Source organism: Colossoma macropomum, unplaced genomic scaffold (genome assembly GCF_904425465.1).
Source record: "Colossoma macropomum unplaced genomic scaffold, Colossoma_macropomum, whole genome shotgun sequence".
Classification (NCBI taxonomy): Eukaryota; Metazoa; Chordata; class Actinopteri; order Characiformes; family Serrasalmidae; genus Colossoma; species Colossoma macropomum.
The window spans coordinates 20,658,829-20,672,697 of record NW_023494797.1 but is presented as its reverse complement, the minus strand read 5'-3'; the positions used below and the strand labels follow the sequence as shown (position 1 = coordinate 20,672,697).

General features: G+C 39.0%; 1 protein-coding gene across 1 annotated transcript in view; it reads left to right on the top strand.

The window, feature by feature from the left end:
* The window catches only part of LOC118817645 (cadherin-11-like), a 94,541-nt gene that overhangs the window by 7,500 nt on the left and 73,172 nt on the right, over positions 1 to 13,869 (top strand). Inside the window, exons 5-8 of the mRNA XM_036584483.1 lie at positions 616 to 783; positions 1,335 to 1,513; positions 3,877 to 4,130; positions 6,446 to 6,588. Coding sequence (XP_036440376.1) covers positions 616 to 783; positions 1,335 to 1,513; positions 3,877 to 4,130; positions 6,446 to 6,588 — 744 coding nt within the window. The remainder of the gene's footprint in view (positions 1 to 615; positions 784 to 1,334; positions 1,514 to 3,876; positions 4,131 to 6,445; positions 6,589 to 13,869) is intronic.

Sequence of the window (13,869 nt, the reverse complement as noted above, 5' to 3'; positions counted from 1 at the left end):
AAAATTCTGGGGGGCCCTGAAAATAAACTTATTATGAAGTTATGTCTGTTTGGGAAAAACAGACTCAAATACAAATTCATTGTTCATCTGCTTCACCCACAATCAGCTTCTGTCTTTGGTGTTCTTACTAAGTAGAGCTGCAGCACTGCTCTGCCTCAGGGTGGCGCTGTAGCAGACTGGTTCACCCAGTTGATCATTCGTAGTCTAGAAACTGTAACTCTGCCCGGATTCCTCTGAAAAACTTTACAATGAGCTGCAGCAGATCTGTAAATCTGAAAACTCACCCAGAGTTTGGAGTGAAGAGTGACTGTTCCTCGTTTCTCACACTGAAGACAGAAGAGGAGACGAGGAAGATCTCAGTTAATGTGAGGAAGAGAACCACACTAGAACAGAGACTTTACAGAAGAACAGCTGATAAAACAAACATTTTGTGGCCATTGAAGCATCAGTGCTGCTGTCAGAACAAAACCTTGATGAATGAAAGTCAATGCAACCTTTATCAGTGCAACCTGCCATATATATATATATATATATATATATATATATATATATATATATATACATAAAATGTGCGTACATGTTTCCTCAGCAGGATCCACATTGTTCTTGTTTTAGGTGAAATCACTGTTCAGGATAATAAACTGGACCGTGAGACTCAAAGTCAGTATAAACTGATTGTCCAGGCCTCAGACTTACCTGGCTCACCTGGAGGACTCAGTACAACCACCATAGTGACCATTAATATAAACGATATCAATGACAACATGGCAACCTTCAAAAAAGGTATGTGAGCTCTTATAATGGTGTATTCGGATATTTGGCTCCTTGCAGAATCTCACCTGAAACTTACTAAATCTAAATATATTGAAAATTAAATTACAAAATTAAGATGTTCACATTTTCCTAACGAAGTAATTGATGAGCTAGATTGTGTTTGACTACAACATTTTTGTTTTTTTCACTCGGCCAAGAAAAAAAAAGTTACACAGGTTCTCATATCACAGGTCGGATCATTTACAATTATGTTAATGGTAAATACATTAATGATACGTTAATTTCTGCAACACTGTATCATAATGTATGTAAATGACTACCTGTAGAACAGGTGGGCTCTATCGCTTAGCAACCAACAATACACATCTGTACTGCAGTGTGCGACACGTCCCTGAACCAGTTACTGACCGTCACTCAAACACAAACAACTGATCACAGCGATTTGGTAACGCGACAGTTTTCCTAAGATGTCTGAATGCACCAAAAACATGAAATTTACATTTTCTTTAAATTTCGTTACTCAAATGATCCAAAAAGATCCACAACTTGTTTCCTTTCAGGAATCTACAGCTTTAGCGTGAAAGAAAACGAGGAGCCACACTTCACAGTCGGCACGTTACCTGTGGTGGACCGGGACAAGAAGCAGAACAAAAAACCCAGATTTACTCTGCAGAACTTTAATGACATGTTCTACGTGGAACTGGATGACCAAAACAATGGAGCTCTCAAACTCATAAAGGTGACTTTACTCATTTAAAAATGACAGAATTACAGACTAAAACCTCACTCAGATTATTTAAACATGCAATTAAGTGAGTTAGTTCTAATCATTTTAGAGGGCGCTGTAGTCTATAATAGAAACGAGGTGTCCCAAAACATAGCCTGATGCCTTGTTGCCTAAAAATTTCATAGATGTTGTCATGCAGCTTCTGTACTGCCCCCTAGTGGTGTAGATGTCGGCAACCACATTATTCCTTTTAAAATGACATTATTTTGACATTTTTATTAAGCAATACTGATATCTCTGAAAGATAAACAGCAACTTTTAAGATACTAAAAGTTCATTCTGCATGTGAAATTTGAGTTTTCATCATGTCTCTGTTGACTGAAGCTTCCTAACATAAATGATTATTTATTTTAAGATAAACTTATTTTAAAATGTTACCCATTTTAAGCAATTATTGTAAGGGGTCAGCCTGTGCCACCAGGATCCAGCAGGGGACGGCACAGTAGAAGAGCTGGTGGATCTGGTTCAAAGAACTCCAAGTCCCAGAATCCCCAGTGCTAATCCGCACTGACCAGGCACACCTGCAGGGCTCAGCTTAAAAGCCCACACCAGCAACAGTTCACTGTCACGCCTTTGTAGAGGGTACATTAGACAGAAGTTTGTATTTGAGAAAAGAAAAAGGGGACAAAAAAACCCATTGAGGACAAAGAGAAAATAAACTGAAAGCTGGCACAGGCTGATGCCTCAGTTCACCACTAAAGCATTCCTTTTGCTGTCACCTAGTTGTACTTGCGCAACGCTTAAGTTAATGGGGGTCACGATGACCCTCGCTTTTGGCCTCCACCTGGAGTCCAACAGCGAGACAGAGCAGGTAAACCAAGACCTGGCCCAGATGCTGCATTGCCTAATGGCCAACAGTGCCTCCTCGTGGGCAGAGCACACCCACAACACTCTCTGGCATTCTTCCTTGAGTATGTTGATCTTTGAATGCTAGTTTGGGTATCCTCCACCCTTATTTGCTGAACAACAAAGGGAGGTGGGGGTCCCAGCTGCTGACCAGTATGCCTCTGGCCGTTTGTGTGCAGTGCCCTGGCAGCAGGTGCTGGGCCCTTCTGCCCCGCGTCTAGTGGACAGTGCCCTGGCGTACAAGGTTTGCCATTATTGGACTCACGCTGGGTCAGGGGGGCACACAGTACCTGGTGGCCTGGGAAGGATACGGGCCCAAAAATGGTCATGGGTTCCAGCGCGCCCGATCTTGGACCCAGAAGTGATCCAGGAGTTCTGACGCAACCGTGCTACAAGTATGGCGACATCGGTGCTACCCCTGAGGGGTCGCCAGTAAGGGGACTGGGCAACACAGTAGAAGAGCTGGTAGATCTGACTCCAAGTCACAGAATCCCTGGGCTCAGCTTAAAGGCCCACACCAGCAACAGTTCACTGTTGCACCACTGTAGAGGGTACCTTAGACAGAGGTTTGTATTTGAGAAAAGAAAATAAAAAATGAAAAAAAAAATCCTGTTGAGGATAAAAAAAAATGAGTTGGAAGCAAAAGAGACCTGAAAGTAACGCAGAAAGGAAAGCTGAGCTGAGCTCTGATCTGTAGGTAAATCACAGTTCTCTGTTCTTATAAGCACAAAACTAAAGTGTTTCTCCTCGTGAGGGAGGGTAGATTTGTATTCGCTGTCTTTGTTTTTATAGCCTCTTGTTTGAACATGCCGACGTCTCCTTTATTTGTCCATTCCTGCCATTATTTTTTCACCATTTCTTGAAGAGATTTCTCCACCTGTTTTCCTACTTCCCTAGTGGTGCAGTGGTAAAATGCTGGTCTGCTATTATACAGATTGGGGTTTTGAATTTGGCACAGGCTGACGCCTCAGTGTACCACAAAAGCTCCATTCCTTTCAGCCTCCATACGTCTTTTGCCTATACTTGCAGCCTTATAAACAAAACAATTTTTTTATACAACAAAAGTTAACACAATTTTACTGCTCTGCTCTTGGGTTCTCCAGCTCCCCTCCTGTAACAACTATATTAAGTCCCACTGTGACTTAAATGACTATGAACTTATCTTAAAATAAACAAAATTATCTGCCAGTAAAGTGAGATAATTTTACTTAATCTCAGAATGAGAAATATTAGATATATCAACTAGTTTCAAGATAATTTTGCCTGAACTTCTGGGTCACCACAAAAACAATTCTTTGCTATTAAAAATTTGTATTTAATCACAACATTAAATTACAGCTGATAACTGACACCAACTAAGAAATGATTTATTTGTGTACTTGTATGAAATATTAACACATCACCTTTACCACATGGTGTAAATCCAAGAAAGTCCAATATTTTAACATGTATGTCATAATTTCCTCCAGAGCCTGGACTATGAGACCAGTTCAACTTACAGCTTTAAAGTGGAGGTCAGAGAAGACGGCGTGGCTCAGCCTCCAGATAATCAGGGATCCATGCTGACCACTGCCCAAGTGTACATCACTGTGCTTGATGTTGATGAACCACCGGTTTTCAGCGAGACGGAGTACACCTTTGACGTCCAAGAGGGCCCGATTAGAAATAAAGTCATCGGCTCCGTCTCAGCCAGAGACCCAGACAGGACCAACTACAGGATGAAGTAAACTATATTCTATATACACTGTTTACTGCTGCAATCCACAATCAGTAGAACAACTACTGTAGTTTTCATTGTTCATCGTAAAATGTGAAGTGACAGTTTGAACAGAACCCCGTATCCCAAACAACCAGATGTTTTATGTCTGAATTTGTCTTCATTAACTTGCTTTACTGTAGGTCAGTGTTCATAAGGCTGCATGACACCTGCTCATAAGCTCTTCATGACCACTGACACAGACCTAAATAAACACTTATAAACACTAATTCCAACAGGCGTTAACTGTCATAGGTTACATTTTCCATTTTTATGTCAAGCTGACATAACCTCGGTTGCTTTCTGACATCAGATTGTGCTATGACACTTTCTGAGGTGAAATCAGACTTTGTATCTCAGTGAACATCACAGTGACATAATGCTGATAATATGATGTAGTTTACCACAACAGGCTGGTTGAACTGAAGCCCTTAAAGTGGACCTATTCTGGTTTTTCTCTTGCCTTTGTAAGAGTGTTTTTGTGCACGTAAATGTCCCAAAGCTCAGTGTTCCCTCCAGAGGGAGAAACTCTCTCCCACTTTTCTCAGCTGCCTGAAATGCCTTGTTTTGAATTCCAGCCCTTTTCCTTTGTTACAGGATGATTCAATCTCGCAATCACAGTCCTTACTGCCCGCCTACCGGCGAGCTCGGCTCGCCCTCACACAGAGACCTACAGAGTAAAAGCTTCCCGCTCTGAAACGTCCTGCTCCAGTCCAGCTCGCGAAGGTGGATTGGCTCCACCAGCTTGTTTTACTGGACTTTCAGGATCGACTCTGGATCAAACTGATACAGCACAACTGACGCCGTTATAAGAACAGACGCAGCGGTGTGGGGGCGGAGCTTGTAGCAGGATGCCGCTCTGGTGGTTGATCAGTCAGAATAGAGTGGGCAAGCTGACCAATCAGAGCACATTGTGCTGATCAGGAGGCGGAGCTTAAAGACACAAGAGCTCTAACAGTGTTTCAGACAGAGGGTGAATAGAGATGAACAGTAGGAGGATTTTTTTTTTTTTTGGAACATTTGAAGTGATCTATTATCTATTCTAGACCCCAAAAGTAAAATTATAAACACTAAAAATGAGGAGAGAGTGAATTTGACCACCTATAAAATTTAAGCTGTGTCACAAAATCAGCACTGTGTCAGTGTGATATAAACTGAGCTACAGTGTCAGTTGTTATAATGCGCTATATCATTTCACCCAAAAAAGTGTGATGATGACCCAATGTCAGAAAAAAAGTCAGCTGACACAGGTGTTATATCAGCTTGACCTCAGAGTTGACAAAATCAGCCTTTATGGCAGCTGCCGTTCACTGGAATAAGCCTTTATGAACGTTTATGTAGGTTCATTTCAGTCATCATGACATTATGTAGTCTGATGAACACCCTACAGTAAAGTGTTACCACTAATTTTATACTGTATATCATACAGTCTGCATAATTAGCCACAACAAAAATACCAACAATACTAACTAGTAACCTTAATTATCCTAAGTTCATAAAACCACAGGCCAGATGTTTATAGCACATACAGGTTTAGGCTTAGATACACCCATATTTTAACTGCATAATAATTAAATTATTAAGGAAAGTGACGTAAATGTTTTGAACTATTGAATGTAATTCAACCCTTTAATAAGAAATTATGACTTAAAATCACATGAGCGACTTTTACAACAGTTCCAAGTGGAATTGGCTTCAGCTTGTGTAGCATTTCCACACTAGTTAAGTGCTTTGGGTTCTGGGTTTATCAGAAAAGCTGAGTGGAGTCGCCTCCTGCCTGTTCACTGCTGCTGTTTGTTTGTTTGTTTTCTGTCGCTGTATTTCATTACTAAGACCTCCTCGACTATTCGATTGCCTTTCCCACAGCACCAACAAGTGGACTTGTTAGTTGACTTATTAGTCTATACAACCCGAAATGACATCATACAGCTAAAAACAGAAGGAGCAGCTTAAAATCAGTATTCTGTCCAAACCTTAGACCGAGTTTATAGATAACAGTGAGTCATACAGTGTCAGAAACTACATAATCAACATTACTGAACATCACACGCTTTGAAGCGAGAGATGATTTAGACATGGTGATGAGTTAGCACCATGCTAATAGGTGGCTACATGTTTTTATTACTTGTTAGCTACATTAGCCTCATAGCTCCAGTGTTAAAACTAAAGAAGAAACTTCAGACACTGAACACGTTTTGACTGATAAACTATATTTGGAAAACTGGGTGTTTGATGCTGAATGAGTTGTTATCATATTTAACATGGAGATGGTCTTTTATCAGGTACTCCATCAGGGGGCACAACTGTCCACTGGAAATAGACGAGAATACAGGTCAGCTCGCCCTGAAGGAAGAACTGGACCGAGAAACAGAGGCCACACACCTGTGTGATGTCACAGCACAGGAAATATCTCCAAGCGGTGTAGGTGAGATGTTCTCCCAACACTTATTTACCCTCCTGATAAATAATGGAGCCTCATCTAATCTCGACACATTTACTGAGGGATTATGGTCTAATTCATTCTGGAAATTCAGATTTATTCTTTATTCTGTAACTTTTTGAGGTCAGTTGTCTTTGAATAACAGTGACCAATGCGTTCATACTAACATAAGAAAAATACACAGAATATATGGGAAAAGGGGGAGGTGCTAAGAGAGCAGTATGTTTGCTTTTTTGTAAATTTATGATGTTACTCACTCAATGTAAAAACTTTAGATTTTACACATGAACTGTACAGTGAACTGAGACGTCAACTTCATTTTAAAATATATTTAAAAACATTTTATAACATTTTCTAAAAAACTATAATAAATACTATATTTTTAGTGTTGCTATTTGATTTATGACAGTTTTTAAATGCAAAGACTAGAAATTATTTGACAGACACTATGCAACATCGATCCTTCTTATCCCAGGTAGAGGGGCCATATTGCCCTGTTTTTCTTTTTGTCACAGTAGCTACATTTAGAGTCGGTTATTCATTCAACCTAAAGAGAAACTGTAGAACAGACTCAGTTTATATCACAATACCTACATTTAGAGTCAGTTATTCATTCAGCCTAATGAGAAACTGTAGAACAGACTCAGTTTATATCACAATACCTACATTTAGAGTCAGTTATTCATTCAACCTAATGAGAAACTGTAGAACATACTCAGTTTATATCACAATACCTACATTTAGAGTCAGTTATTCATTCAACCTAATGAGAAACTGTAGAACAGACTCAGTTTATATCACAATACCTACATTTAGAGTCAGTTATTCATTCAACCTAATGAGAAACTGTAGAACAGACTCAGTTTATATCACAATACCTACATTGAGAGTCAGTTATTCGTACAAATCTATAAGACACAGCTGATTAAAGGGCTGATACACTATTTTGGTGTTTCCATATTATAAACTGTAGAATCACAAACATCTGTATCTCTATCTGCTGTAAAAATCATCTTCTTTGTATCTACAGGACTAAAAGAGTCCACGATTGTCAAGATAAAGGTTCTGGACATCAACGACAATCAGCCCAAACTGGTCGCGAGCAACATGTTCATCTCTGATAACGCTAAAAAAGGAACGGTGAGGAATTCATGAAAATTTCATTATTTATCCAAAACTTTACATGATTCTTCCTTTTACCACCAATGTGGTCACTTAATAAACACGTTTAGTGTCTGAAGTTTCTGCTTCTGTTATCTATAAAATCGTCCTGTACGACTGATATATGATAATCTATGTTTTTGTTGCATTTTACTTTTTACTTCTGACGTCTCTTCATAAAATTTGTGTCATTTGTTCTAAATTATTACATTTTTCATGACTATTGTCCATCCTCTCTTTATAAATGTAAATGAGTTCACTTATGTGACATCACAAAAACAATGAATTGAAAAACAGATAACTTAGTTTCCATATGTGGTCTGTATGGACTGGTGAGTGAACAGTATGTTGTAAAACTTCGCTGATCGACTACATTTGTGGTAATGGCAAATTTATGCTGAGCTATAATTTTATAAACAATTTTAAATCAAATTTGTTTCTTTACTTCGCAGATCATTGGAACAATCGGGGCCACCGACAGGGACGAAAACCCTGGACCGTTCCGGTTCATTCTGGCAAATAGGAGCTCCATATTCTCCCTCCATGACAACCTAAGTGAGGAACATTTTCAGTTAAATTCCTAAAACACTGACAGACCTCTTTAAATATGTATAAGCTAAACAAATGAGACATAGCGCCAAGGACAGATGGCGCTTTCAAATTACATAGAGATCAGCATAGAATAAGTGAGAGAATAAGATCATTACAACACATACATTTACCTACAACAGCCAACAATATCAAGAAATAGCTTGAAAATCACGTAATATTCTCAATATCAATAATGAGAAATACTAGTTATTTTGACCAGATGTGAAATGAATCACTTACCAGACCCAATTGCTAAGTATGTTTTATTAATACTTAATCAAATGCATAGCAAAACAATAACTGTAGGTTTTCTAAGAGTTAGACTTTTTTTCAGCAGTTAGCATGATGCTTATTGGTGTGCATTGGTACATTAGCCACAAAGCTACAAACATGCTAAGTCTGATATACTGGAACACTGTTGGTTCACAAAGTGCTGCACTTCAGTCCCCAGCATGCACTGCAACGTAATGTGCACTCTGACTCTCCTACCCCAACAACAGTCTATGGGACAGTAACACCTCAATTCTATGCAATTCCACACCCGTCATGTCATCAAACACACTAGCCGCACTTCAACTGCAGTTCAACCAACATAAACACCCAACGTCAGCTCAGCAGCTCAGAAATTTAGCACAAATATTAATGAACTTGCAACAAAGAAAAGATGCCAGGTGTTTAGTTCAAGCAGATAGGCAGGTTTAAAAGACTGAGCTCCTGAGGACATTTAAACTTTGAATATTTCAAGTATTTATGTAGTATTTCAAGGTCGACTACAAGTACCTATACTTAACTGCTGACGTTTTTACGTACTTTGAATAAACAATGGCCAGTTAGGATTATAGCATTAATTAAAAATTAAAAAAAACATTTTTTTTTCTCTGGCCCACAGATTTGTTGATTTTTTTTAATATGGGCCTTTTAGTGGTTGAGTTTAACATCCCTGTTCCAAAGTGACCTGATGACGGCTTATTTCTGGCGTATTCAGGAGCTGTAACGTGCCAGAATGATTCAGACAGTCGCAGATGAAAAAAGAGAAAAAGACTTTACTAGTTGAATTGTGATCCAAAATCATAGTCAAACAACAGGCAAAGGTCAAACCCAAAAAAGACGGAAAGTACAACCACACAAACATAACCAGGCAAACAGAGTCCAAAGGGGGCAAAGTCACAGAGATGCAAGCGGATCAGACACAGCAGTGCTGCTGGAGTTTTTAAACACCTCAGTGTCACTGCTGGACTGAGAATAGTCCACCAACCAAAAACATCCAGACAACAGCGTCCTGTGGGCAGCATCCTATGACCACTGATGAAGGACTAGAGGATGACCAACACAAACTGCAGCAGCAGATGAGCTATCGTCTCTGACTTTACATCTACAAGGTGGACTGACAAGGTAGGAGTGTCTAATAGAGTGGACAGTGAGTGGACAGTGTTTAAAAACTCCAGCAGCACTGCTGTGTCTGATCCACTCAGACCAGCACAACACACACTAACACACCACCACCACATCAGTGTTACTGCAGTGCTGAGAATGACCCACCACCCAAATAGTACCTGCTCTGGGGGGGCCATGGGGGTCCTGACCACTGAAGAACAGATAAAAGGGGGCTAACAAAGTATGCAGAGAAACAGATGGACTACAGTCTGTAACTGTAGAACTACAAACAGAACTGGTTTAATATTGTTGAAAACACTGATTCCAAACTGTAACGTCTGTATGTTCTCTTTGGGAATGAATCTCTGTTTTTTATTTGCTGTTCTTTATTCGCTGTTGTCCACATTTAAATGTTGTCATTGATTTGAGGTGTTTAATGTCAGGCAGCAGGGGTGGGGCATCAGACAGTTGCCTAAAAAGTGGCATATTTACCCAAATAAATAAATAAATAAATAAACACAGCTGACTGTGTTTCTCTGACATGTCTGCAGACAACACTGCCACCATCGTGTTGACTCAAAACCTTGAGGACACCGTGGAAGAAAACATTCTGGAGATTGAAATCTCAGACGGAGGTTCGCCGGTTCAGAAGAGCATCAACCCGTTAAACATCCGAATGGGGCCATGTGGAGCCCAAAAACCAAATTCTATAGGCTACGCCCACACCGGGGTCAGCATCAGTGCCCTCATCGCCATCCTCCTCTGCATCGTCACCATCCTGGGTAAGATCAGCTACACGCTGCAGACACACTGCACCGGCAAAGACATGGTGTTTCAGCTTAAACTTCACAACCAGCTGCATTAAAATGCTGAGCTTGTTACATTTAAAATAAGTCAAAAGCACATAAGACAGATGTTCTTGTTCTACTAAATTAATATTAGAACTTCTGTTAACCTTAATTTTAAGGAAGTCCAGCTACTCACTTTTTAAGTTAATGAACACCAAACAGCAAAACCCGACCGGGCCAGACGTAAAATCACGTGCAAAAGTTTGACATGTTGTTGATTTTCTAAGCATTAATAAATTAACAAATCAACAACAACATGGAATTTGACCAGGGGTGCACTAACTTTTCCATACACTTGTATGTATGTAGCATATTTTGTGGTTCTTCATGTGTGCAGTCCAAAAACTGCACATTTAAGCTTGTGCGTTTTTTTTTTTTAACAGAACGTGAAGAGAAACTGAGTCAGATCTTTGTCTGAAATTAACACAAAAGGTTCAGAACTTTGGGCCCAGTGTCCACTTTAGTGGAAACATCCACCTTGTACGTCCACTCACTGGCCACTTTATAAGAAACACCTACCTTGTGCTTCCACTCACTGGTGACTTTATTAGAAACGCCTACCTTTCACTTCCATTCATTGGACACTTTATTAGAAACATGTACCCTGTGCACTCCGTTGTCTCTTTCTTGAGAAACCTTCATCAGCAGCTTCAAATAAGAATCCGAGGACATGTTTTGATTGAGCTGTGATTGATTCACACTGGATTTGTGCCACTGCAGACTGTAAACACAGATGAAGAAACTAAGTGGCCTTTTCTTTTCTCCGTATCTATGCGCCTCACACCGAGCGGAGACACAGCAGGGTACTGAATTGTACGAGCAGTGTGTATCTACAGATGAATAATATCAATAAGAGTGAGTGACTCCTCCACATCAAAGCTCATAATGAACTGCGGTTACACTATTCTGAGTGGTCCTTTGTAGATGATTAATAAACTCTTAACAGAATATCAGTAACACATCAACGACATATCAGTGAAGTAGCAGTAATGAAGCATCTGAATGCATTGAGGTAAATACCTTGAAGATGTATTGTTGATACATTACTTTAAGCAGATTGTTTAAGAAGAATCTCCACTTTACATATAATAGAAAATTAGGATTAAGACTCTCACTGGATGGATGAAAGGACAGACAGATGGACGGACGGACAGGTAGATTGGAATTCAACAGCAGATGCTCACACACACATTTTCAGCAGGGGGCGATCTGTGGAAATTTTTCTTCTTTATATTTTGGTCTCAGTCTCGACTCAGACTCATCTCTACTGATCTTGACTACAACATTACCATCTGGTGTAAACATAAGCTAAATAGGTTTTTATGCCATCTTACATTTAATTAATCCTACTCCTGCTTTTCATTCAGCAATTTAATAGCGCTGACAGGTTTGAATTTACACATACAGATACATTCATACATTGTTTTATCTTATTTTGTAGACTATTGTTTGTTTATATATATATATACACACACACACACACTCGAGTTTTACACGAGTGAATTTATTAATAAACTTTGTGAATGTTTTATCCATTATTTATGACCCTTAGGGTGTTATTTTGTTGTCTTGCTCTCACGTCTCTCTCTCTCGTTCCATCTCTCCTTCTACCAGGTCCAGAGCTTGGAGTCTACTGATTGTTTGCAGCAGGGGGCGCTCCAGCTACACTAAGGCCAGACTAAAGCAAAAAGGTTGTGGGCTGCTTCAGCTGTTGCATCTGTCATCTGCCCTCCCGCTGACCAAACCAGACCAGACCGAACCAGACCACATCAAACCCAACACTTCTGTGTAGTTTACTGCAGCCTTTAGCCTCATGTTACTTTTTATCATGAATAATGTAACTCTATTTTGAAAGTAGGGGTGAACACCTACAAAACAGCTGATTATATGTTAAGTTCGTTTTGTCCTCTAGCTTATGCTAGAGTTATATTATACTGTGTAAAGTTATATTCAACTGTAAAGTTATATTCAACTGTGTTCATTGTAAGAATTTTTGGTATGATGTAGTGAAGGACACTGGACAAAAAATGAACTTTATATTAAGAATAGATATATTTGATATTTTATTTTATTATAAAGACTCCAATAAGGACATTTGCTACTTGCTTAATCTGTTTATTCTACTTGGTAAATACTTCAGTATTGTCATTATATGCTGTCACCTGCGCCTTGTACAGTCATTACTGCACTGCCTTTTTCATCTCAGGTTATAGATCTTATTCCAGATTTATATATATATATATTTCTATTTGTATATATGCCTGTATATAGGATTTTAATATTTATTATATATTCTACTTTTGTCTCATTTTTTTAAATAGCCAAACTGTTCTTTGACATAATGAACCATTTCATGCATGTTACGTTTCCGGACAGATTAACAAGCAGTAAAAGCACAATGTTTTTTATCCATACAGAAAAAATCTGTAGCTATACCTGTCAGGAAAGTTAATGCACCCCCATCAAAAACGGTAATGAACTGTTAACCTCTATCAGTATTATACTATAAATGTACTAAATTACGGTTATACACTGTTTTTGTAAAAAACGCTATTAAACTGTACATTTTTACAACAGTAGCATACCGTTAATTTAACGGCAAGTTCCTGGCAACCCTGCTGCCGGTTCTTTACCGCTTTTTTACAGTGAAATTCTTTAGTGTTGTTATCAGTCTGTGTTTATCTGGTCTATTCAGTGTGTTAATGTCATACATGTGTGACTCACCAAGACTGATGCCTTGTTTTATAAATAAAGTAATTCTGATTCTGAAAGTAGATGGTAAAGAGCTCCAGAGCAGGAAAACAGAATTAAGCCTCTCCATACTTTCATGTTTAACAGTAGGGAGCGAAGTCTCGTGGGTCAACACATTTAACCTTATGTAACCACAATGAGGAGATTTTCAGCGTGATAAGTGTTCATACTGACTTTCTGTAGCCCTGCAGGAAAGTCTAGAAGCATTTTCACATTGAAAAGTGAAAAAAACTCATGGTGGAAATGCAGTGCGTACATTAATATGGAGATAAACACTTCAGAAATACATTCACATGTTATGAAACAACACTCTGAATGTTGGAAATGAGACTCCTAGTGAAAGCAGAACACAGTTCAGTGTTAAAAACCCTCTTTCACGTATAATAAAACAACACTGTGACAGAAATTTAACACTAAATATTCACACTATTCAAAGTGTAATTTTAACTACTATGTAAACGCTGGGTTAGTGTTAATTTTAACTCTAAGAGAGTAAAACTCACACTTAGGATTCTGCAGTGCAGCACTGACAGATCAGGAA